This window comes from Lichenostomus cassidix, chromosome 2 (genome assembly GCF_008360975.1).
Source record: "Lichenostomus cassidix isolate B80296 chromosome 2, HeHo_3.0, whole genome shotgun sequence".
In the NCBI taxonomy this organism is placed as follows: Eukaryota; Metazoa; Chordata; class Aves; order Passeriformes; family Meliphagidae; genus Lichenostomus; species Lichenostomus cassidix.
The window spans coordinates 60530511-60555362 of record NC_139482.1 but is presented as its reverse complement, the minus strand read 5'-3'; the positions used below and the strand labels follow the sequence as shown (position 1 = coordinate 60555362).

Genomic DNA, 24852 nt, shown 5'->3' with positions numbered 1-24852 from the left:
TGCCATCTCAACATCAGGAAACACTTTTTTAACATGAGGATGACCGAGCACGGGCATCAGCTCTCCAAGGTGATTGTGACATGTAAAACCTTTGAGACATTTAAAACCTGACACAATCCTGGACAAGCAGCTCTAGGTAGCCTTGCTTGAGCAGGAGTGAGTTCTGCTGACATAGAACAGCACCCTGAACAGTATTCAGTCTAACGTCTTGATAGACAGACCCGGAAATTTTTTTAGAAAGCAATATTACAAACATGAGGGGTGAGCATAAAAAGGCACCATACTGGGCTTGAATTTTTTCAACTCCTTATGTATTTAATATAAAAACTTGAAACCATTTCCTTTCCCCCTAGATTTTCTGTATTGAGTCCTATTGTATAGAAGAATATATATTAAAGCCAGTATTAACCTTTCTGGAGGCCTTGAAAGGGAGGGAAGGAAGGGAGGGATTGAATATTAGATTTGTATTGAAAAGGTACACCATGTACTTTATACTGGCTATATAATAAATTGGTACCAACACAGTTAAGAAGTAAATTCTAATAAGGAAGGGCAACAAAAAGCCCCAAATCCGCTATCATTTAACAAGTCTTTAGCTAGACACTTCCTCTTTTCTTTGGCAGGTGATACCCTGATTTCTGCACCTCCTTGGAATCACTTAGTATGGAACACCATCAAGGGATGTTAACAGTCTGTTCAGACCAGATTAGAAAATATTGCATAACTAGGAATAATAATAAACACCTCCCATACCCATCTGCAAGTCAACTGGGCATTGGAACCTTAACTACATTAGACCTTGTGATAAGAAATCTTCATAAGTTTCAAATGGTCTAAAAGCATTACAATACTGCAGAAGACACAACCAGTTTCTAATTAAAATAAACTGTGTTAATGTTAAAAGTTATGAGTTCCCAGAAAGTTAGTTATGTGAAAATATGGCAAATAAAATGATTTCCAAATTATTGCTAAGAGCACCCACTCAAAAAAAGTTTTAAACAAACACGAAAAACTTGATCTTCACAATGTTGTTTGCAAAAAGCTGCATTTAGTTTAATATGACAATCTAGCAGTATATTTTCTCTTTTTATTATTCTTAATGGACATTAAGAAAAAACTTCATACAAAAAATCCTCTTCACAAAACACAGGAGTTATTAACAGTTAACATCCATATTATACCAAATTATATTGATTGGTCTCAGACTAGATCAACACTAGGTAATAAAACCACTGCTTAGAAAAAAACCTCAAGATATTACTTTATTCTTAGACTTCCAGTAAGACAGGGCTGTGTTTAAGAAGACTCGTGTTCAATGCTTTTATAATTTTTTCTAATTAAATTTGTAAATTACATTATCGTGGTTTTAACAGAGAGCTTTATGCTGCATTGTGTTTTGCTCTTGGCTATCCAATTAATAGTGTCTTTTAACACCACCCAGTGAAACACAGTATGCCAGCTGTAATGGAGTATACAAGATATCACAAAGTAACACGTCCATTTTACTTCCATACAAAGTTAACAAGTGTCTGATTTAAATAATAGTATCATTTATAAAGAACAGTAACACAGTAATGTGTTTAAACCTCTCTTGAAGGAACACACTTTGCATTAGCAAGAGAATCATGGGATAGAGATTTGACGAAGAAGCATTCGCAGATATGCTTAACAGTTAAATCTATTTTTCAAATGTGGTAACATTTGAAAAATACATTGATCTTTTAATAATAATTTATTTAAGGTTTGTTTACCCTTATATTAAAAACATGGGTTTTTTTCCCCATAACTGGTATCTTAAAAAAAAGATTGCACTTTTAAATATGGAGCTTCATCAAGTAGAGAAGATAATGAGCATAAGCACCATCATGTTTGGTAAGCCTGACTTCAAAATACAGCCTCTGAACTGGCAAGCAATTTATTCTGTTTCAAAAGCAATTTTGCTATTTTGCCGGAAAATTGTACTTCAGTATTTAAAAACAGTAAGATAATGAATAATGGATTTTTCATAACCAGGATGAGGACAAAAATCTTTGTGTCTTTGTTACCTAGTATTTTTCTGCACTTAATTGCTTGAAGTGCTGATTTTCCCTGAGTGACAAATCAATTAAGTATAATCCTAGAAACTTGTATTAAAATGGGGAAGCACTGAAAGCAACATGAATAAAGAAGCCAGAGTGAAGACATCAAAACTCTCAGCATGACTGCTACTAAATCAGGTATGACGAAAACTATCTTGACAAAATATGGCTCCCTAAGGAAAAAGGAACATTAATATTAAACAACTTTCAACAAAATCTGACTACTGTTGGGAATATCATTTAACTGAAAGGCAGCCATGCACAATAAATACTTTCAAGTGAAATTTTGATATAAATATCTGCTGTGAAAATAATGCCTCAAGTCACATGTACCTACATCATTCCACTTTGATGGCTGTTTCCCAGAGTAGATGCAGCTGCAGAGTTTCATAGGTACCATAACAGGTAATGGAAGGTGTTCTAAGTTATTTAAATCTAGCTTGGCTACCAATTTAGATGCATAGTAATTTCTGTATTTTCTGCCAGCTTTCCATTGCTCTAAAAGAGCAATGTTCAAGTGTGCAGCAGGAAGGTGCAAGATGCATGCTTTTCTGGTTTTACCCACTCAACAAATGCATCAGCAGAATTTATGAAGAGGTTTTTTTATCTGCTTGATTAAGAGAACTGGGTAGGAATTTAAGCACTGTGTCAGATACTGCACAGATATTCATTCCTTGTAACCTATCACTTTTGCTACAGACCATCATTCACAAGAAGGAAAACCAAGGCTGATGTCTTAAAGCAGTATTTCTCAAACATAGTGAGGGAGGAAAAAGGAATGTATGGTCATGAGTCTATGTATGAACTGGACCCAGGATATGGCTGTGGGATGCAGAGTAGCATGGAAGTGAGGCTGCAGTGGAAAAAGTCCCAAGTAAAAAGCTGAAAAAGACCAGTTGAACAACCGCCACCCACTGCTGTGACCGTCTCACCCTGCCAAGCGCTGGCAATTTGGCTGAGTGGGTGTGGCAGCCACAGGGCTCACTCGGCTTCTTGCCATGGGCAGAGGACAGACAGTAAGCTGCATAATTTGTCTCACGCATCCTGCTCTACCTTCAATCTATGTGAACATTTTCCAAGTTTCAGGATAAAGGAGGAATCTGACAAACTGTAGAGAAGCAGTAGAAGAAAAAATGAAGAAAGGGACAGGCATATCCATACAAAGATCAAGAATTGTTTCTTAAAGGATGAACCACCAAATCGGCAACCGTTGTAGCCTGCCTGTTCTGTTCACTGACAAAACTGTTCACATCACGTCCTGTAACAAAGAAAAAATTCCCAAGAAACTGCAGCTGTATAAATTTTATTAAGAAAGGCACATTCATCCATAACTATGCTTATAAGTACAATGTACTTTCACGTAACTGCTCCTGTTAATCAGTGTATACATTAACCAGTGTATACATTAAACAAATTGCTTTGCTAGAAAGTTCCCCAAGAAAAATCAAATTACAAATACTTATTTTCCTCAAATATTCCCCTGCATTTCTAACAATTAGAAGTTACATTTTTCCTCTAATTTCAAACATCTTGATGGTTCACACAGCAGTAAATTCTGTTAAACTACAAAACAATCATGCTGTTCCCAGATTACAACAGAAGCTGAAAACAGAAAAATCTTCTACACCTAAGTGCATGAAATTTAAAGAATTTCCTTTAAATTCTTCCTACAAAACACAGAAAGCTATTTCAGACATTTTTAGAATTTATTAGAACTTGCCACTATTTGTCCCTATTCAGCTTTAGCTATGGCCCTAATGCAAGTACACCCTAATGAGTGTTACTTGGGAAATGTCTGAATGCCAGTACTGGCCTAAAAAAAAAGCCCACACTCACAGAAAATAATGCTATTACAATTTTTTATGAAATAAACACAGTTACTACAAAAAAAAAAAAAAAAAAGGACAGTATGCTTGGACAGCTTTTAAGGACACTGATATTTGTAGAGCTGAACATTTACACCCAGTTTCAATAGATAATTCTTTAAAAACTGAATACAACACTCTCATAATAGTGCATGTTTATCCACTGGACAACAAAACAGAAGGAAAAAATACTTCTACTGTGTGCAGGCAAATTTATTAGACTGTGTCACTGAGAGGAGTAAGACCAAACTCTGCAATAAGACCAAATAAATCATTGCCTCCCTGGCCCTAAATAATACAGAGAGACAAGCTGGAAAAACCATAAGTCAGCACTTTTGAACTACTAATACAAAAAACCAACCAACAAACAAACAAAAAAGAAAAAAACAATCAAAAGAAAACACCAATGAAACAAAAAAAACCCAACCAACCAACCAAAAAACAAACAAACAAACAAAAAAACAAACCACCAACTCAACAAGAAAAGAACCAAAATCAAACACACAAAAAACCACCACAAACACACAAAAAACCCCCAAACAAATAAAACAAAAAAACCTCACCAAAAAACCCAAACAAAAAACTGTTATCTTCCACCTTGCAGAACTTAATGAAAAACACCTACATCTGTTGAGATAAAGGTCTACAAGCATAATACAAAGTTATTACCACAGCAGCTCTCTTTTATCAGTAGCTTTTAAAATATTGCTTAAAACAGATACTAAAACTACAGGTTCCACCAGACACCTACAAAAATAAAATATTCTGAATGCTATTAGCTTTCTCTCTCTCCTACATCACACTTTCTTACTAGAACAATATACAGACGAAGCATATTGAGAAGATCTGTACAATGAAGCCTTCATGCAAAAAGGCACCCATCCTTATTACGCCTTGCTCACCTTTCAAAGCGCTGTGCTAATACAAGACCTTTTTCAACCCATGACAAGATGAGTGAGTTTCTGTATTTAACAGATACCAGAAATACCTAAATACACAGCAGGTCCTCAGGAAACATCATCTACATTCACCAGAACCCTATTTTTAATTAGTAGGGTATGTCATTGATCAGAACAACGGGGCCATTTTATCACTGTCACTGGGTATTGTTATTGACATTGTAGCCCAATCAATTGTTTTCTCTCCCTGTTCTTAGCAATCCAAACGCCTGCCCAAGCAATACAAATCACTGTATTTAGATACTATAGATACAAACCAGGAAGGCATGCAAAAATAATAGCTTAAACATGCAGTCACTTGTGCTTATTGCAAACAACAGCATCATCTGCAATAGTTATTCGAAGTTGTCAAACTTTTTTTTTGCTTAGTGATTAAAACAAGTCAGATCAGGATGATTACTGTAAGAATACCTGTGCTAAAAATTTTGAGTCTCTATAAACCTGTCTTGCTGTGAAAGAGCATTACTAGTAAAGAGAAAAACATAAGGACAACTTTTTCAAAATACATAGTTCTACACAATGTCAAGTCTAAAAACTGCAATTAAAGGTCACTTTTTTACTAAAATCACCTAGAGTTCCTATGTCATCAACATTTGTGTCAGCGTACAAAATACGACAAACTACTTCTCAGGTATGATGCCAATGAAAGTGTCATTGTTTGTAAAATTATTTTACAGTTGCTAATGTGAACCAACTTTATATGCATGTAATATGGTTACCTGTATTGTTAAATCATTAAGCTTTGCTCTGAAAAGTAAAAGCAACAGAAACTAACAATGACAATACACACTACATAAAAGGTCTGAAAACATTAACATATGGCAAGTCTATTTTTCAAAATTTATACATCAAACTCCTTTGACCTTTGTCCCAGACAGAAGTCTCAGAAGCTGCACCTTTCCTAAACCAGGTGTCAGTCCCAACTAGCAGTATTAACCTACAAATAAATTCTTCAGCAAAGAAAGCAAAATCCAGTCCTGGAATGTGGATACATGACCTCCTTTTTCTAAAAACTGGAGGTACTCCGTAACTTGAGAGTCTTGAAAACAAACCCAGTCCAAACACTGTGACACAAATACAGCATCACAAGCACAAAGCTGCCATGTAAACAACCCTATTGGAAGAATCAGAATTCAAAGATGGGATTTCAGACTAAGCCTAAAAGACACTCAGAGGCAGAGTTTCAAACAACAGGGGTGAGTCTCTGTCCAAAACTATGGTCCAGGAAAGGCTAATGACAAAGGGCAGTGTGTCATGCAAGACAGTGACATGAATGTTGATTTTTATTTTTTTTTTACGAAAAAGAGGGAAACATTTTGAATTTCAGGAGAAGTCTGTAAAAAAGGAAGGGGCAAGAGTTCTCATGGAAAAAGAACAAAAGGATATACATGATTGATCCCCTTTGTAAGAACAGCATAAGAATACAGACAACTCTCCTAAAGACTATTCCAGTGAGATTTCGTTACACTGCATTTGATCCTTTTCTCCTTATACTGAAACAAAAGACAGAGGTGTACAGGAATGAATATATGTATATTTGAATATACCAGCATAATATACAGCGGTATAATTTAACGTGTTCTCATTCCCAATACAGCATCTACATATCAGCAGCTGTAGCCTGAAACACTTACCAGGAATGCCATATTTACTTGTTCAGAGTTCAGAACATTTGAAGCAAGCATCAGCTGAACCTGTAACATTTGCAACTGTTGGTATCACAGTAAGAACTGATACATCTTACTTTAAGTCGCTACCTCCAGCAAAGATTTCTGTCCTACAGAGAGTGGGTAAGACTCAACTGTAATGATTCATCCACTTTACAGCCATTCCTCTCTGCTGGTCACAGAGGAAATACAACACAAGACAGGCTCTGATTCTAACAATGCACCACAGGAGCCAGGATGATGTTATAAGCTTTGTCAAGAAGGAAGTGCAGGTGTGCCAGTACACATATAGAGAATTAATAAGCAGTACCTACTCCCACACACTCCCACAGCTGCTTAGCTTCCAGGAGTTTCTGTGATCATGTCCAGAGCAGCAGAATGAATAACATTAACAATGCCATCTCCACCAAAAAAAAGTAACATAGATATTTACAGTTTATGTTCCCGGACTTAAAAAGTTACTGCTTCTGGTCAAACAACAGATGTTTGAAGAAGTTACTGTCTCCTTGCAACAGCAGTTTGAAAACACAGATGTTCAAAAGTAAATTCAGTTCAATCTTTGGAATTTTTTATCACAGAAGCTATATTAAAATTCAAATTAATGCAAATATTGTCAGTCATTCAGCTTCATCCATCATTTTCAAGCTCATTTTCAGGATGAAATATGTCGAGCCATTCAATTAACAGGTGTGTGGGGGAGAAGACAAAATTGAAACCTGCAAAACTACCCAGATATTGTAAGAACTTTTGTTCTAAACATTCAGAAGTACCCAGAGAAAGAAATTCATAGGAACTAGCAGCATTTCAGAAAACTACAAAATACCAAATATCATTGCATATAGCCCATTCAATGAGTAAATTCCACTGATATGTATCAATATTTGCTTTTTTAGAACCATTGTGGACATCTTACTTTCCAGACCCACAGTTATAGCAAAATAAGTAATGAACTTTCTGTGAAGATCACTCTACAAGAGAGGTACAGGTTCTCTGATTGTTACATTGCCTCACCAAATACTATTTTTAGTGATTTGGAGACATTATTCTAAATTATTACACTTGAAATATCAAAACCCACTGGAATACAGAGAATAACATCTAGAATGTGAAAATCACATTGTCATTTAGAACTAGGACACAATTCTAACGAACAACAGAAAGGCAGCAGGAATCAAGGTCTTTTAACAAAGATCACATCAGACTATGCCAGAAATGAAAAAACCCCACAGAATTACAGTCTATGTATTATCTGTTGATATTTGTATGCCTCTTTTTGGTGGTTCAGTGTGAAACCCAGCCAAACACCCTGAGAAATAATAACCATAAGGACTACAAGATTGCTGGGAACAGCTTTCATTTAAATGAAGAACATTAGAACTGTATTACTACATTAAATCATCTTATTTTCTGTGTACTACAAAAATTGGTTTGGGATTTGTACGTATCAGGGAAGCATGTGAATTCTCATTGAACTTCAAGATCTGCAGACTTCCATTCCATTTAGTCTGGAAGAGATTTCATTTTTTCTATTATACATACTTCACATTAAATAAGCTACGGTTCACCAATTGTTAAGCAACAAGTATCCTGCATTTACATGTCCAAAAGACATGTTAGTATTTTATTCTTTTTTCCTTCTTGTGCAATTTTCTTATTCGTTAATGACATATAAAAATTCAAAAACAAGTCTAGTAAGTTGCCTTAAAACAGAGTTGCTCCATCAGCAGCAAACTGCAGAGACAATCAACAGCAGTTGATTGATTTGTTCTACAACTTGCCCTGCCACAACCACCTAATATAGCCAGTTGTGTCACTCATAAATACACTACTGTGGCCCATACCATGAATAATCACGCAAGAGATTTCCTTCCAGTGACTGGGTGTCTTTTCATGACACCACCTGTGTGAATATCTGGAGTGCAAGTGATTTTACGTCACATAAGGAACAGCTGGTGAGATGTGATTTTCTGATACCAGCTCAGGAGTCCCAACATCTCTCACCTCAGCCTTATTAGGCCAAATACAAGCATATGCTGATAGCAGCAAGCACAGAACACCGAAAGAAACCAGGTATTTTGCTTATGGACAAATGAGGGTTGACTACTGTTTAGCCCCTTATTGGTTTCAAAATTCCACCAGGCTTCTTGTTTTCCTTCCATCAACCTCACATGACAACACAGGCACAGCACAGTCAACTTCCTTCCTGTGTTCAGCAGTTGATTACTCTGGAGCTGACGATGACAAATACAAGTCTAGCAGATGAGAACAAGCATGTCAAGACTCACTGCACATTTAAGGTGAACTGGAATGTTCTGCAGTCCTCTTTCTCCCTCACCATGTAAACAAAAAGCAGGAGCTATTTTTCCTGTAGATAACAACCTTCAAGCTCAAGGACAAAGTGCTGAAACAAGTGCTGAACCAATCAGCTTTTCCCCCAAGACTTTTTACAACTATGCAAGTTGAACATACTAAACAATAGCAAGGACTTTTCAAATTAATTTAAGGTGAACAACCTTTCCCTCCAAGATAGATTTCCCTAATTGCTAACGGTAGAACATGAACACTTCTCTGTCCATCTGAGGTAGGCAAAGACGACAAAAAGTATAAAAACTGATTTTCTAATGCAAAAGTAGTAAGTTGCCCTTAAACATCAGAAATAAAAGTAGAACAGGATGCATGTGTTCATTGAACCATAAGTAACATTTAATATGTATTTTTAATTTTTTTTAACAGGCCTTAACATACACAATATGAATATATAAAATACATTCATCTTGTCATGTTTATATACAAAGTACATCTCATGACATTTCATGATTTTAGCTGGCTACAATTTTACACAGAAGTGTGTGCATTATCGAAGTTTCTTTAGGTATGTGGGGAAAAACATATTCCAGCTTTAAAATATGCACTATCAATGTGCCTAAAAGCTCAAAAGCAAAAAGCACATTACAGACAAACACTGAATAAGAAAATCTTTGTCCTCACTGCAAAGCAAACTATAGCAACACTAGCACAGACTCCTACAGACTGCTTAGCTCAAGCAAAAGAAGTCATCCTACAAATTAGCTGCGAGGCCAATAAAGGTTAGCAACTGCTGAGTTGTATTAAGTGATGTTGCACAGCAGCAGGACAATCAATAGGAGTTAAAAACACTACCACACTAAAGTTAAGGATGTGTGTATAAGACTTCCAAAAGACTGTAAATTCTTCACTGAAGAAATAAATCGCAGCAAGTCAGACTCCAGGTCCAGGTCCAGAAACAACAGCACTGGATTAAACCTGACATACCAAATCTAGTGTATTTCAATAGGTGTTTGTTTCTAGACATCTTCCGAGATATGCATTACACCCTTTAAGGCAAAATCCTCAAGCATACGTGCACATGATAGGTTTCTGCATATCAGAGACCTCAGTGACTTCACTTCAACACTCTCATAAGTATCTGACATCAGGACCTTTGCTGCAGTTTCCACAGGAATGCAAGGCTTCTTCAGAGTCTGTGCTGAAGATAAAGATTAGAGAAGCAGGATGAATCATTCATTAGGACATGGAAGCTGTAGTTCAATTACAAGCTTAGAGTCATAAGACTTACAAGTTGTAATTCAACTATCTGCACTGCTGTATTTCCCCTTTGGTATTACACAAGACAGCTGTGGTAGACTCTACACAAGCATTCCCATGTTTTTGTTACAGGTCCATAGGAGCACCACCTTCCAGAGGTGCTCTCACAAACCCATGGCAAGGTATTCTTCAAGAAGAATGACCAGCCTACTCAACTCACATTAAGAAAAATAAAAACAAAGTGAGAGAAGAGGTTGGTGTAAGCACTCTAATTCTCAGAGCTCAAATTAGCAATTTAATAATCACGGGATCAAAAATGAAGAATAGCAATGAGCCTGTCAATTTTTAAAGGTGTTATATACCTACAAGAAGTCACACAAAAGTAATAAAATCATAGAGAATCACTTCTATGGAGGATCAGTAAGTTAAATACGTATCACCTGCACCTGAAAAGATTATGACAGAACACAGCTCTGAAAGATGTCATCTAAACTGGAAGGAATGCCATCCACAATCTTTGGAGGGCAATGTTGATCAAAGACAGAGGGCAAGAAGCAAATCCGTAATGAGTTGGTAGCTCCTTGCTAGATTCCTACAGCTTTTCAAATCTGCTTATAAAGCCATGATTAAACAGTTTGTCTGAAGAACAGCAACGATACCTGCAAACACACCTTCAATAAGCCTGTGTAACCATCTGACTTATGGACTCAACCCATCCCATCCACAGCATTTTTCAAATCACCAAAACACTCCTGGTTAACCTACAACAGAACTTCCAGTACCTTTCATAGTCTGGACTAAGTTTTTACCTACCTAATCCTCCTCTTTATTCCTAAGCACAAAACCTACTGAGAAACAACTTTTAGTGAGAGCTTTCTCTGATTCGATTCTCTGAGGAACAGTGATAATGATGATAACACTGCCCTACCTCAAAACAGAGGACAAATCAACAAGTTGTCAGACATACAAGTACTAGTGAGCTGGGGAAAGCAACTACTATGGCAGAATGTCCTACAAACTTGTGAATGTTCATTAAAAAAGAATCTTCATCTAGTTTAAGAATCAAGACAAAATAATGTAAGCCTAATCTATTTTGCACAAAATCTAATATTTTTTTTAATTATCCCATCCAAACAAAAAAGTAAACATATTTTATTCATTAGGAAACAGATTTGTCACTGCATTTGAACTAGAACAGCACCAACTATTCTGTTTTTAGCAAGTCCATTTACTTCAGATCCTACAACTGCTTCCTACAGTCCTTGTATCTACAGCCAATGCTCTACAAGAACCAGAAGAGGAAAGAAACCTCAAACAAGTAAGTATAATTACATCATTCATTGTAAGAGTGTTATCCACTGTAGATACCAAAATTATGGAGCAAAGTTTTTTCCTTGCTCACAATATTAGTATACCTAGAAATTATTCATTCTAATGGGAAGCAAAGAAACGTTCAATTCTTGCCCAGAAACAATTTGATGGCAGACCTTTAAACCACCTTCTCCTAGCTACTTAAGCCCAACAGTGTGTATTTCAGGAAATTTGAAGTTATTCTAATTCCCACACTCAGGAATGGTGTCCGTGCTAGCACCCAACAACTAGCTCGCAACATATTTACTAAGGACGCCCAAACAAGCCCTCCGCCGTGGGCATCCCGCTCCTAAGTGAACTCCTGGCCAGGGAGCCGAGTTGAGCGGAGTTGCGGGCGGCGGGCCCTGGCGAGCGAAGGCCGCACCCGCGGGCGCGGGGCCGGCGCCGGGAGCAGCCGGTCCGAGGGCGCCTTGCGCATCCTCCCGCCGCCACCGCAGCCCGTCCCGGCCCCAGCCCCGCGCCGGGACACGGGAACGGCGGCCAGGGGCAGGCGGCCACCGCCGCGGAGGCCTGCGGGAGCCAGCGACTGCCCACAGCCCCCCTCCACCATCCACGGCGGGGCCGCCACCCCTTCCCGCCCTCCCCGCGGAGCGGGCGGGCGGTCCCGGAGCCCCGCAGGGCAGCGGCGCTGGGCGAGGGGCGCATGCCTCCCCGCCCGCGGCTGTAGGCAAGGGAAGGAGAGGGGAAGGAGGGGAACAGAGGCCGCCGCGCCGGCTCTGCCCGTACCTGCTGTGCCGCTGCGCCGCGGCGGCGCTGCTGTAATAGGCCGCCCTGCGCTGGGCGCTGCGCGGCACCGGGCGCAGCGGGATCTGGTCCGCCATCTTGGGGGCGACCCCCGCCGCCCGCCGGGCACCTCCCGGGCCCGTGACGTCACGGCAGAGCCGGTGACGTCAGGAGAGGCGGGGGCTCGGGGTAAACACGGGGCGGGTGGCACGCGGCAGGCGCGCGGGGCCGGCGGGCGCGCGCTCTCCTCAGGCGCCGTGGCAGCAGCGGAGCTGAGGGCGCAAACATCCCCGGGGGCTGCGGGGATTCGCAGGGCTGGAATGGGAGCCAGGGAGCCAGGCTCTGCTCCGTGCTGCCAAGCTGTAGGACAAGAGGCAACGGGTAGAAGCTGATGCACCGGAAGTTCCACCTGAACATGAGGAAGAACTTCTTTCCTGTGCGATTGCTCAGAGAGGGTGTGGAGAATGCCTCACTGGAGATATTCCAGAACTGTCTGGATGCAATCCTGTTCTGTGTGCTCTAGGACGACCCTGCTTGAGCAGGGAGGGCTGGAACAAATGAACATCCTGATCCCTTCCAACCTGACCCATTCGGTGATTCTGTAGTTATGCAGCTTCTGAAGTACCACACCTGCCAGTGCTGGTTTCCTGCCATTAAACAGGGACAGGTATTCCGACGTGGAAATGGACATTGTGTCTGCCAGGGATAATAAACCAGTCTGTGGGACCTCACAAGGTTGATATACAAGCCACCACCAGCAAAAGCTGGTTTGGAAGACAGATATGTCCATAGACCTACTGTAGGATGTTATCTGTCTTTATTCCCCTGAAATCAGATTCTGTGGGGGAGCAGAAGGCTTAACACCATAACAAATACAGAAGACTTTCCGCAACAGGAGAAAGAAAATTATTTTCTGTTTTTCTTAATGCCTATTGCTAAATGAAGTTGCTCTCATGACCCAGACACTTGAGACCGAAGTGTTGCTTAAGATGTACCTTCTACTTTCGACCAAGGGAGGATGATCATTATGGAGGCACCACAATGCACAACTTACTATGAAGGATGCTCCTATCTGCTGGAGTGAGGGTTGTGGAGCACTAGCAATGCTTTCCAAGTGCAAATTTCTGAGCAGAATTGTGACTTTCAGCATATTATCTGGACATTAAACTCACCGACAGACACAGAACACTCAAAGTTGAACCAGGAGATGGGAACAACACTTACACAGGAAGCACAAGGCTCATATAGGAATAGAAGGGAAAAATATCTATGCTGGGCACATGACAGGACTTTGCTGGGTATTCAGAGGGTCACACTTGGAAATGTCAAAAAGGGGAAAGATACTTACTTAACTTTTTAACTCTGTTAATCCTTATATAATGTTCATGGTAGTACACATGGAATCACAGAACTGTAATTTAGGTTGGAAGGTACGTCTGGACATCACCTAGACCAAACCCCTGCTCCAAGACATTGCGGTTGATATCATGTTGTTCAGGGCCATGTGCAATGGAGTACTGAACACCTCCAAGGACAGCGCAGTGTGTCCATAACTTCTCTGGGCTACCTGCTGCAGTGTATCTTGTGATAAACAAATTGCTGATAGGTACTTGAAATTTCCTGTGTTCCAACTTGGGAAACATAGGATCAGCCATAACCATCCATCTCTGACAAAAGTCCAGGTTTCATCTTCTTGGTATCATGCCATCAAGTAGTTTTATTCAGCCACAAAGTTTCTTCTTAACTTTTTCTACTCCGAGCTGTGCAGGCTGAGCTCCCTGGCCATCTTGGTCACCCTTGCATAGACTCCCTTCAGAATGACAGTGCGCTTCTGTAATGAGAAGACCAAAACTGGACATGGTAACCCAGATAAGGTCCTACAAGTACCAGACGGAGGGGAAGGGTCACTTATGTCTTGTAGTTGCTGGCTACGCACTTACTAACAGTACCCAAGGTGTGGGTGGGTGACTCTGCTGCAAGGGCATGTTGCTGTTGCATCCACTGTGTAGCAGGTTGCAGTGTGGTACTGCTTGTCTCCTGTCTGCTCTGCAGTGATGGCTGTAATTTATGTGTTGGAATAAGCAAACACAGCCCTGCAAATTTATGGGTAACAATTATGCCAGTCCTAGGTGCTTTCATGGCCGTTGTTACTACAGTTCTGCACATCTCATAACTTTAAAATTTAAAACTTTAATATTAACAACTATATATTCAGAATCCTCATGTGGCTACTGAAGTTACTGCAGGTCATTGAGGACAAGAGAATTAAAGCTAATGATTCTAGTTTACTAATTGATTCAAGCCCATGGCAGAGCACTTTTTGAAGTGAACAGAAAGCACTTAATTCATAAATTAGCAGACTTAGATTAATCTTTGTATCTGTGCAGAACTTTGGTTCTGGCTATTTGGTTATACTTTTGTTATTTAACAGGTTGTTTGGCAGGTAACTATCTCTAATGTTAGTCAATTATGTGTACGTGTTTGTAAATTCCAAATGTATAGACAAATATGTGATCAAGCATGTATAATGAAAGGTTTACTATTGTCAGACTTGTAAAGGCCCCAGCATGAAACAATCATTAGGAATCATAAATGCCTTTAGAGTCTTGATTTCTTAGTGACTCTTCTGTATTCTATAAAGCATTATTTTATTTATGAGTACTTTAAGGTTTTAAGAAATACTTCGTTATTACCTGTTGGAAAATGCAGTTTTCCAGCAAAACTTGTGTTAACAAAATAAACCTGAACAAAGCCTCAGCATACTCAGGCCTCAGTAAAAATCCTAACAAGCTTCAATAGCTTGCTTCTCTGAGCACGCTTCATGAGAAAATATCAAGACAATGCAGCTGTGTGAGGAATGTACGGGAGTGAACTTGTGATTAACAAAGAATGCAGGAGAGAACCCTGTAGATGTGAGAACAAACTGCAGATATGTGTGTAACTATAATTAGTAACATCTGTAACAGTATATAGGTTTCTCCTTTAGTGAAATAAAATGGAGCTTACTCTATATCTCACGTTGAGACTGCTGTGAGTTCCCTCTCGCCGCTTGTCAAAATGGTGACCCCGATGTGATACGGAGATACAGGTAGCAGGACTTAGGACCCTGCTCCGAGAAACAACCACCACAGACACTGGCAGCAGAGTTTTACGACCCTGCCCCAGACAGCGGCGAGAACGGAGAGGTACCAGAGCAGCACCGGTGGGCTAAGATTATCGCCCCTGTCAGGGGGGAGGTGATCCGAGGGCCTGGGCCGTACAAGACCCGCTTCCGTAAGGGCTTATAACCTCGGAAAATCTGCACTGACCTTGGCGACCGCGTAATAAGCAGAGACGCCCCAGCGGAGCGCTCGGACGGCGGCGACCACATTACTTTAAACCCAGCTGGACCATAATGGAGACGGAGGTAGCCCAATTTTTATTGTTATGCTTTTTAGAAAAGCATGGACTCAGTAAAGGCACTCTATCGCAGTTAGCTGGTCTAATGGTGGTGGGATAAGCCTATGGATTTTTTACAAATCCTGTTACAGTATTCGACGTAAAAGAGTGGTTAAATTATGGAGCTAGTTTACTTCTGGAGGGTGATAAAATTGCAAAAAAGCTTGGTAAACCATGGAGTAAAGTCATAGCCTGCTTACAGCAACATCCAGCAGAGCGAGAACTTGCTAAAGCAGCTGCAGAGAGCAGAGAAAAACCTGAGAGTTGCCGTTCTGTTTTTAACATGCAAAGAACTCCAGCAGCCGAGCGGCCGGGGGAGCACCCCCCCGCCAGGGGGGAGGGGGAATCGTGGCTCTCTCTCGCTGCCAGTGCTGGCAAGGGGAGGGCGCTCCGCCTGGCTGCCAGCAGCTGAAATTACAAAGTTACCCGATTGGATGAAAAAACTATTCCTGTGTCAATGTATCATAGAACTTAGCAACTTTACAACGAAAAACATCTTAGCTGCTTTGTTTGAGAGTGCCACTGTTGAATTTTTGCCGGAACAACTGAATACGATGCTGGAGAGGGCTCAAACATTGCGGGTACAGCATCAAAGTAGCCAGAAATTACTCCGTTGTTATTGGTGTGGCAGCAAAGAACACATACGAAAAAATTGTAACGAGAAAGTTTGGTGTTCCCGCTGCAACAGAGATACTCATGGCACAGAAGCTTGTAAAAACAAAAAAGACAAACAGAAAGCGACCGGTGGCCGCGCAGCTGCAATGGCTCTTGCCCTCCACCGCACGCCACCTGAATGCCACACAGAGAGACCTGTGGCGGAAGTTGCTCCAACTGTAGTTTCCAGTTGAATGGCAACGAAAGCAGAAGTCGCAGAGGGTGCCCCGGTAGGCGGAGCCGCGAGCCATCCACGCCTCCTTCACTGCCCCAACTGTGATGTCTGTGGTGATACCCTAAACTCTACTCCTCCCCAAGGATGAGAAAATGATTGACAGATTCAGCAGCGAACCAGAACTAACCAACGGCGTTGCCAGCAGAAACAGCAGTCTGATACCCGAATCGGAGTGGCAGATGCAGATCTTTGAACACGTTCTCCAGCTGTTCTCCCCAAAACCTCTAATTATTCGCTTTGCCGGATGAAACACCTATTACCAAGTTTCAGCACCTTCTACAAGCTAACACCAGCTGCATCCATGTTTTCAGAGTACCCTGTTAATTAGTGCAAACAAGTTATAGTTTGTACTTGTTTCCAGCGTTTTACTAATAAAAAGGCATTGTAACAATATATTATCCTGATTAAAAAAAAAAGAAAAAAAAAAAACCAAGAAAACAATGAACACCTTGATTGCTATAGCCTTGAACGAAAGCTGAATTTTGCTAAAGTGTTGCTTAAGATAGTGTTTGTGTGTATGTTGCAGGCCTGCTGAAAGTGTTGGACTGCTGAAAGTGTTGTTTTACTTTCTCGAGTGTTTTAATGTGTAGATAAAACCTGTAACTGCTGAGACTGTTGTTTGCTTTTCGAGTGTTTTAATGTCTAAGATGAAACCTGTGACTGCTGAGAGTGTGGTTTTGATTTCTTGAGAGTTTTGATGTGTGAATGAAACCTATGAGTAAAGTTCTACTAAATAGTTTAGGTTACCTGTTAAGTGCCTTTGGTTAAGTATAAATTCTGTTAAAGTAATATTGAATTTAAATTCTATTAAGTTTTAGATTCTGTTAAGGTTAAATTCTATTAAGTAATATTAAGTGATGTTAATTTTAAATTCTGTTAAGTTTTAAATTCTGTTAAAATTGTTAAAGTGATATCAACTTTAAATTCCATTATAGTTAAGTCCTATTTGTTAGTTTTAAATCAAATTTATTAAGATCAAGCTTTATTCATTTTCAGTGATATTAATCTTAAGTTTTAAATTTGTTGGTTTATATTATTATTCACAAAAAGCCTTTGCAGTTTTATCTTCCTTAGTTAAAGTCAAATAATAATAATATTTCATCTCACCTTATATAGCTATCTACAAAAATAGTAACATGTTAAGACACTCTCCTTATTGATAATAATCAAAGCTTGTTTATAAAATGTTCTAAGAAAACCCTCCTACTTAGGGCCTAGGCTCTGGCCAAGCCTTAGTCCTAACTAGCTGGAAAACATGCCATGAGTCCGAAGTGTTCTGCACCAAAATGTGATCAAGTAATTTTGATATGTCAAATTAAACTTATAAAAGCTAAATCTTCTTCCAGGTAAACTTGGAGTCCTTACCCGGGAAAAGTTCTCCAAGCTTTGCCTGAGAAGTGAATGTTTTCAACAATGGCAATTCCTGAACCGTGGCAACATAACTAATGATAACTAGTGATATTTCCTTAAGTAAATTTATAATAATTGTAGAAATAAAATAGCAAAACAAATTAATCTGATAACAGAAAACCTCTGTTCTCACAAACGAAACGGGGGAGCTGTTGGAAAATGCAGTTTTCCAGCAAAACTTGTGTTAACAAAATAAACCTGAACAAAGCCTCAGCATACTCAGGCCTCAGTAAAAATCCTAACAAGCTGCAATAGCTTGCTTCCCTGAGAATGCTTCGTGAGAAAATATCAAGATGATGCAGCTGTGTGAGGAATGTACGGGAGTGAACTTGTGATTAACAAAGAATGCAAGAGAGAACCCTGTAGATGTGAGAACAAACTGCAGATACGTGTGTAACTATAATTAGTAACATCTGTAACAGTATATAGGTTTCTCCTTTAGTGAAATAAAATGGAGCTTATTCTATATCTCACATTGAGACTGCCATGAGTTCCCTCTCGCCACTCGTCAATTACCTGTGTATAGAGAAGATTTCAACCAGAAAGCCTTCTAAGAAGAGAAAAATTAGTTTTTTAGTAAATCAATGGCCAAGAGAGTGACAAAATGGAATATTTATAATTTTAAATACATGCTGTTTTGATTATTTCAAATATGTGTTTAAAGCTTGCAGGTATGGCAGTTGCTGGAATTCCATCATGACTTCACTTTCTTGATCACTCCAATTGCCTTTTTGCATCACTATTTTCATAAAATGGTAAAAGTTCTTAAGGGCATGATCTTTGTGTAACACCTATTGTCATTCAGTTCTGCCTCTAGATTATCATGTTATCTTGCTTTTTGTGTTTTTAAAGAATTCTAGACATTTATATAAAAGTTTTCTTTATGCAAAATTGAGACTTTGGCACATGATATATGGTGACTTTTCAAGATGACTTTAGAAAATGTCCCTGCGTTTTGAAAATGCTATTTCCTTTCCTATTTAGAAATACTGAAAGGTCACAGAATAAACTTGTTTTTGATCTAGATTTTGGTATTCAGGCATTTCAGACAGGTGTTATTTTGCTTTATGAAAAAAGCTTTTAATTTCAGTAATTCATTTCAATATTAAGTACTGGCTAAGGAACCTTTCGAACTTAAATATCATGATAACATGCATTTATGATAATAAGTAAATATAGCACCTCTCTGGAATAAACTTTCTGTATCATCCTGTCTGTGCTTCTTTTTTACATATTTTTACATTTTTACAAGTGGCAGAGATCCAGAACCTATGATTTATGGATCTTGTGAACTCTTGGTTTGACTAGGAATGAGCTGGCATGGAAACTGTTTTTCATTTGTTGCATATATCTGCTACAGGTGCAGAACCTATAACGAATTCTGTCTGATATCCCTAGAGGGCATTTCATAATAATTTATACTTTTGTTACCATTCTACTTCTGCTGTAAATGTTCAAGGTTAAGTGCTCTCTCCCTCCTAATCCTGTTTATGTATCCAGTCTGGGCTAGGATAAGAGGGGGAAATGAAAGGCATTTTGAAGCTAGTTCATTCTTTGCTATCCTTCTTGGAGCCAAATTATAAAATTGTTTATACTGGAATAAATCTGTGGAAGTGGTACTAAAATCAGTTGAATATAAAACAAAAGAAAAAGTTTCAGTAAGCCTCATGTAATGTTACATGGTACAAAATTTACATTACTTGTATACTAGGTATTTTCTTGCCTCATACTTCAAACGTCCTTGCATCTCTATTTTAATTGTGGAACTTTTTTTCATAAGTGGCGAACCAGCTTGGTATCTGCCTTCAAACTTTCATAAAATTGCATATCAGTCCAACACATCTAGAGGCTTAAAAAAAAAAAAAAAAATCACTGGCAAGACCTAAGCACAGCAACATGAAAAGAAAGGAAGAGCTGAGGGCAGCAAGGAAGACTACACCAAATAAATTCTTACACTGTCAGAGTAAGGAAGCAAAACAAATACAAAATAGAGGGAACTAAATCAGCTGCAGTTACCAGCTTTAATAATTGTAATAGCAGTGCCTTCACATCTTCAATCTATATCAGTAGGATGTAACAAAATGTTATCTTGCTTTGGGAAAAAACAAATTGGAGACACTGTTTTCTCTGAAAGGATCCTTGTTTCAAAAGATCAATTCAGACAGTGAAGCCACCTGCAATTCAGTTATACACAAAAATGAACGAGTTTAAAAACAGCAACAAGAAGTAGAAATAATCATGTAAAATATTACTATACTATAAAAACCCTGGATTGCAATGGGTACTGAACACAAAATGCTGCTATCATACAAAAAAAGTTATTGTCTACATAGCTAGAAGAAAATTCTATTTCCACACATTTTATTTTCAATATTCACAACATTCAATATTTGTCAATTAATTGTGCTCCCAGCTGTTACATTTCTTTCAGATCTTCTTTCAAAGTCTTCTCTTTGGTAAATGTCAGCTCTCTGCAACCCTGCAGGATTTATGGACTGCCAAATCTCTATTCCTCCTTCTGTAGTCCATCCTTTCCAAACTGTGCAGAATGCACAGCACCAGCTTCACTCCAGCCCGGTATCACCCTCACCTGTATTCCACCAAGTCAGTCTTTCAGAATAAAATGCAACCAATATCTTCTCCAATTAAATCAGCAAAATAATGTATATGTTGTATTTTGGGTTTTACTAGAGAGACATCTTTTAGTCAGTAATAGATCTGGCTTAAAGGGTGTTTTCTTCAATTCACTTGGTAATAGTTGAGGCAAAAAAGAAAAAAATCCTAGGGTATTTACATAAAGTTGGTTTAGAAGCAAAGGTAAACCTTCGTGACTTCTGATACAAATACCAGTCATGCCTTCACTTAAGCTGTTAAGAGTTGATGATTGTGAATAAACAAAAGTAGAAAATTATAAATACAATATTCATTATTTTACTGCATTTTCACAGTGACCCTTCAATGAGAACCATCTAGTATTTTTTCCACACTATGTCTTCAGTTAAGTTTAAATCTACCTTGAAAATTGCTTCAATATACATTTCAAAATCCCATGTCTTTTAATTTCTAGTTAGATTCTGAAGTATTCTTTCTCATGCTCTCAGCATATGTAAATTCAATACTAGATTTCTTTTTCTAATTGGAAAAAAAAAAACCCATGGACTCAAAACCTTTGAGGTCGATTACCAACTCCTGATCTTCTCTTAAAATGAGAGAATATCCAGTAAAATATTCTCATGATCTGTGTTGCAAAATTAATAGCGAAGCACACCAGCACTTTCAAAGGGCACTTTTTTTTTAGTGATCTCAGTGGGTTTATTTTATCAAATTCCATGTGTTGATATTTCAAATAAATATAGCTGCTTTAACTACTTCTTGAAACTGAAAGAAAATACCCCCATGGATTAAATACAAATTTTGTGTTGTTTCAGAGCTTCTGAAAAGGTCATGGAAGGACAAACAAGGCCCAAGTGTAAACTCAAGTATGCAGTTGTGATTGCTGGTATCAGAATTGCTTGGATCTGATTTTCTTTTGCAGTTTATGTTACACTAGTGACCAAAAGTTTCAAGTGGCTTAAGGCATCTTTTTTTCTGAGAAATATACAGGAGTAGATGAAGAAAAAATTTCCCAGATAATAAGATGATATCTTGTTAGCATATCTTTCAAAAGAGAAAAATTATTTGAAATCTCTTCTTTCTCTGATATGTTTCTATGTCTGCTGCAGCCATTAGTTCAGGCTCATAGCAAAAAAAAAATTTCATTTGCCTCACACCTGCTTCTCAAACCTGTGTTCTCTCACACATTTTAGCCAGTCAGATCTGGCTTCTGTTAAAACCTAAAGATCATCTCTTTGTATACTGATTTCACATCAAGAAGCAGTTTGAACCTTACAGATTTTTCTACTATCTCTTATCCATATAGGAAACATTCTTTTCACAGAATCACAGAATTATCAATGTTGGAAGAGACCTTCAAGATCATCTAGTTTGACTGTCAGCCCAACACCACCACAGTCACCCCTAAATCATATCCCCAAGTGCCACATCCAGACAAATCTTGAACACTTCCAGAGACAGTGACTTCATCCCCTCTCTGGGCAACTTATTCCAGAGCCTAATCACACTTTCAGTGGAAACTTTCTTTCTGATATCTAATCTGAACCTTCCCTGGCACGACTGAGGGCCATTTCCTCTTGTCCTTTCACTTGAGACATGGCAGAAAAAGCTGACCCTCACTTCACTACAACCTCCTTCCAGGTAGTTGTAGAGAGTGATAAGGTCTCCCCTGAGCCTTCTTTTCTCCAGGCTGAACACCCCAAGCTTCCTCAGCCACTCCTCACAGGACTTGATCTTCAGACTCTTCACCAGCTCTGTTTCCCTTCTCTGGACACATTCCAGCACTTCAATGTCCTTCTTGCAGTGAGAGGCCCAGAACTGGACACAGGATTTGAGGTGTGGCCCCACCAGTGTCAAGTACAGGGGGAATATCACTGCCCTGGTCCTTCTGACCACTCTATTCCTGATCCAGACCAGGATGCCTTTGGTCTTCTTGGCCACCTGGGCACAGGCTGGCTCATGTTCAGCTGCTGTTGACCAGCACTCCTAAGTCCCTTTCTGCTGAGCAGTTCTCCAACCACTCTTCTCAAAGGCTGTAGGGTTGTGTGGGGTTGTTGGGACACTTTGCCTTGTAGAGGCTCATGCAGTCACCTGTGGCGCATTCTTAGCCTCATGATTGTTGCCATGCCCTTTTTCTGGTATTGGGAATGTCAGCTACTTGCAGATCAACTCAACATGAGCTGAAGAGATAATTTTCCCACCTCATCACTTTCAGTGTCTTGTTTCTTTCTGTGTCCTTCCTCTGCCTTCTTCCCCAGTACTGCATTGAGCAGCAATCTGTTCCTGCTGAACTCATTATTTGTCACTGGGAGATTGTTTCCCATTACTAATCAACAGATAATTCCAGTGGGTTTTGTCTACTTCTATAGTTTACAAATGTTTTCTCCCATTCCTTGGGGAATTTCCCATAAATGAAAAAAAAATTCATTGCTTCTTTTCAGAACTAAGAAGGGTCAGCTTCCTTCCACAAAGCAAACCGAAACCATGGTTGCCCTCAATAAATACTGGATAAAGAAAATCAATTTTGTTTCCAAAGTACTAGGATGAAGACCAATCAGTCTAGAAACATGAGTTACATGCAACTTCCAATAACCTTATCTGATTCTAACTTATCTAAATCTTGAAGAACTGGTAGCCAAACACAGTGGTTTTTGAAAGTAGATTATGTTGTGAAGAGCCTTAAAACTAAAAAGAAATATGTACTTCATATAGCAGAGTAAATAGGTTACTCACAAAAACTGGCTGTGACTATATCCATTTTTAATCCATTCCTTTAAAATAATACCTAAAGTCTGAAATACATTTAGATTGAAGTCATGAGGATTTAATTTCTTGGATTACAGAGGAATGGAGTCATAGTCTAGGAAGTTAGTGAAAATAATTATATAACCAAAATCACAGGTGCGAGATGCAACAACCCAACAGACAAAATAGGATTGAAACAAACAGCATGAATTTCTTTTGCAGACTGCATGTGCAACTGTAAGGATGATAGGACAGTCAACTCTGGCTTGCCATTTATCAGTCTTCTGGTAAAAAGAAAGATTTTTCTAATCCCCAAATAAACTTTCCATGAAAGGAATCTAAAGGAATCCATGTTTTGTAGAGACTTCAGGGAAATGTAAATAATTTATTTTTGAAGGCTGAAAAGAAAGAAGGAAGAGAGAGATGTGCATTGCACCTTCGAGTCAGAAGGTTGTCAGCAAGAGGAAAGCAGGGTAAGAGTCAAGGAAGAAGCTCTTCAGAAAAGCGTGAATCTTAGGGAATTGTTCTGTTCCCATAAGTTTCCTGTTTAAAACCAGAAGAAAAACTACACTCTCTTCTATGAGTTCTGTCAATGTCACAAGAAAGGGTATTTTTTCTTGATGCTGGAGATGAACTTTTTGTGGGGCATTATATGCTCTCTTTTACCTATCCTCTTGATTTTTTTTCAGTCTTTTTTTCATTTAAAACAATGAAAGATCTGAGTGATCAGTTTGCAAGCCATGAGAGAGGTGCTTGAAAATAATTTCACAGACCTTTGGTGCAGTATGGCAATACGGATTAAAGTCACTTGCCCACAAGTAGTTTTCTTTGGGATTAAGACTGATTTATGCTGTCCTGCCAAGATCACAGGCCTATTCCTTTTTCTCTATGAAATTTAGGGATTATTATACAAATCACTATTAAATATTGATCTTCTAGGAAGCATGTGTAATCTCAAGTTGCACCCAGTTTGCTTTGTGGAAAGAGGCGAGTTGATCAGTATGAAAAAAAGAGAGAGGGTATATATGAAATTTTCAAGAAAGTAAATGTAACTTTATTTTAAGACCAAAGAGGTTTCTTCTGGAAAATAGAAATGAATGTTTTACAGTGCATTTCCCTTTATACTAGTAATGTGCAACATGGTCTCTAACAGAAATAAAAGTAGATTTTATTACAGGTTTCTTATTTGAAGACTTGGCTGAGATGGAAGCATCACTGATAGGAGAAATGCATCCTTGTGCCCTCTCTGAAACTTGAACAATGTGGGTGCAGCGGTACATAAAAGACTGAGTTCAGAATGGGCCTGCAGCCTTAGGCTTCATAGAGCCACAGAATCATTTTATCTTTAACTGTGTGGTAAATGGGGTGCATGTGACTATTTGAAATTCAATTTCTCCTCAGTCACCCTGGTCAGCTTCTTGTGTCCTTACAGGAAGGAGCCTTTCTGCTGTCTTCTTCGCTTCCTTGCAGTGAGTACAGCATGAAAAGTTTTTGGCAGTGAGCTCAGGCAAGGACACAACTGAGGGCAGT

The 24852-nt window shown here is 39.0% G+C and overlaps 1 protein-coding gene across 5 annotated transcripts in view; it reads right to left on the bottom strand.

The window, feature by feature from the left end:
* The window catches only part of ATP9B (ATPase phospholipid transporting 9B), a 154174-nt gene extending 141799 nt beyond the window's left edge, over positions 1-12375 (bottom strand). For all 5 annotated transcript variants that reach the window (XM_085051714.1, XM_085051715.1, XM_085051717.1 and 2 more), the window contains exon 1: positions 12231-12375. In XM_085051714.1, coding sequence (XP_084907840.1) covers positions 12231-12325 — 95 coding nt within the window. In that variant the 5' untranslated portion in view covers positions 12326-12375. The remainder of the gene's footprint in view (positions 1-12230) is intronic.
* Between the last annotated feature and the right edge of the window lie 12477 nt (positions 12376-24852).